The sequence below is a fragment of the Sphaeroforma arctica genome (assembly GCF_001186125.1).
Source record: "Sphaeroforma arctica JP610 unplaced genomic scaffold supercont1.4667, whole genome shotgun sequence".
Classification (NCBI taxonomy): domain Eukaryota; class Ichthyosporea; order Ichthyophonida; genus Sphaeroforma; species Sphaeroforma arctica.
In genome coordinates, this window is record NW_014035891.1 from 666 (window position 1) to 2,341 (window position 1,676).

Sequence of the window (1,676 nt, forward strand, 5' to 3'; positions counted from 1 at the left end):
AACAAGTTCTCATCTTGTAGTTTGTACTTTTCTTTGAATTTATCATACCCCCGGGAGTTGTCCAATGCTAATGTCATCAGAGTTCTGCCTCCGTGTACACATAGCATTCCCAACGCTTCTCGACGCAAGCATGCGCAAACCGATACACCTAGAGTGTGTGAAATAAAACGTCTATTAATGTCAATTCTGCCTACAGTGGTTTTAGGGGGCTGGCTATTAAAATGCTTGGCAACGCTAAACAAAACAAAATCATTAGACCTACCATTAGACTTCAACGTTACTAAATACCGACCACGTACGGATTTGTCTTTCAAGTCTTGAACAGTAGCCATGACACAGTCCTTTGAAACTGTAGTAATTTCATGTAGAATAGTCATCAGTGGTAATTCGAGAGTTCGGAACAGATATTGTTAATGCGAGAACTATCCTAGTAAGAGAAAACACGTTACTTTTAGTCAGCAGTACTTCCGCGTCCATAACCAGCCGTGCCGGCGATCCCCACGCCAACACCTGTTCTTCTAAGAAGCGGAACACCCCTGGCCCAACCGTAGATGCAGGACACACTCGTGCAAGCAACATCCTAGTCGGTGTGTCCACTGCCAGCAAGACCTTGGACTGCCCGTTAACAGTGTCAAAGTCCATAAAATTCATGCTTCTCTCGTGCATGGTCTCTTCTGGGCGCACTGGCTGCTGCAGCAACCCTTTTGCCAAGCCTGGTTCGTCAGCAACCGCCTGATACGCAGTGCAGCTCTTACTTTTATGCCGCCCCAACCCCATAGCCTGCGTACCAGATCATCCGGTCTCTTGGCACTGGCATGTGTAAACAGCACATGCGCGTATTAATTGATACGCTCGAGGATATCACCCCCCACTTCCACACCAAACACAGAACGCTTCAAGCGTCGCAACCGTTGTCGCAACAGCTTGTCACCCAGCTCGTTCACTGGAGGCTCTTCCGTATCATCCAGTGACCTGGACAAACTCCTCTGTGGTGAGTGATTCCTCATACGCTCGCGTATGGTCGTCCATTGATGCGTCACTCCGTCCATCGCTTCCAAGACCGGATGAGTATCCACAGCCACCGCTGCCTTGCGCTCACGTCGCGTAAGCAACGGCGACTTAGCACTCATACTCCGAGTGTACGTAGCACCGAGCGACCGCCCACTCGTGCTCACCTCAGCGGTTCCCAGCCAAGTCTCTGCCATCGCACCCAGCGATCCCTCACTAGGGGTAGCAGACGCCCCTCCCAGCCATACTTCTGCATGTCTCAGGGACACACTCAGAACACCCTTAGCCGCCCGCCAAGGCTGAGTGATGAACGTCAATGCACTGACCGCACTGACAGGAATAGTTTCTAACCCAGCTTCCTCCGCTGGCATACCCCTACGCAGCACCGGCTTCCCACTCAGGTGCGCCTCCGCCCCTATGACACCACTCTGGGTTATACAAGCCGCCACAGCCAACTTCTCCCAAGCTGGCCGCTTAGCCTACAACTCCGTCCAGAAGTCATCTCGAAGCTTGTGGTCACGGTAAGGACTCATATGGCACACAAGAATAATGAATCCTGGCGCCTCCATTGGCTCATTCCCATGCTTGAGAAATATCCCCTTCTTTGGGTAAATAACCATAGGGTCTGCTGACAGCAGAGGAACTGTTTCCTTGAACTGTAAACTTCG

The 1,676-nt window shown here is 51.2% G+C and overlaps 2 protein-coding genes across 2 annotated transcripts; both read right to left on the reverse strand.

Moving 5' to 3' along the window:
• Positions 1-449: 449 nt before the first annotated feature.
• Positions 450-777, reverse strand: SARC_14468 (hypothetical protein; the record flags this gene model as incomplete). The annotated part of the gene is made up of 1 exon (XM_014291396.1): positions 450-777. A coding segment is annotated over one exon (328 nt), but the record flags the coding sequence as incomplete, so codon positions are not given.
• Positions 778-839: 62 nt separating this feature from the next.
• SARC_14470 (hypothetical protein) lies at positions 840-1,307 on the reverse strand (the record flags this gene model as incomplete). Its single annotated transcript, XM_014291397.1, has 1 exon — positions 840-1,307. A coding segment is annotated over one exon (468 nt), but the record flags the coding sequence as incomplete, so codon positions are not given.
• Between the last annotated feature and the right edge of the window lie 369 nt (positions 1,308-1,676).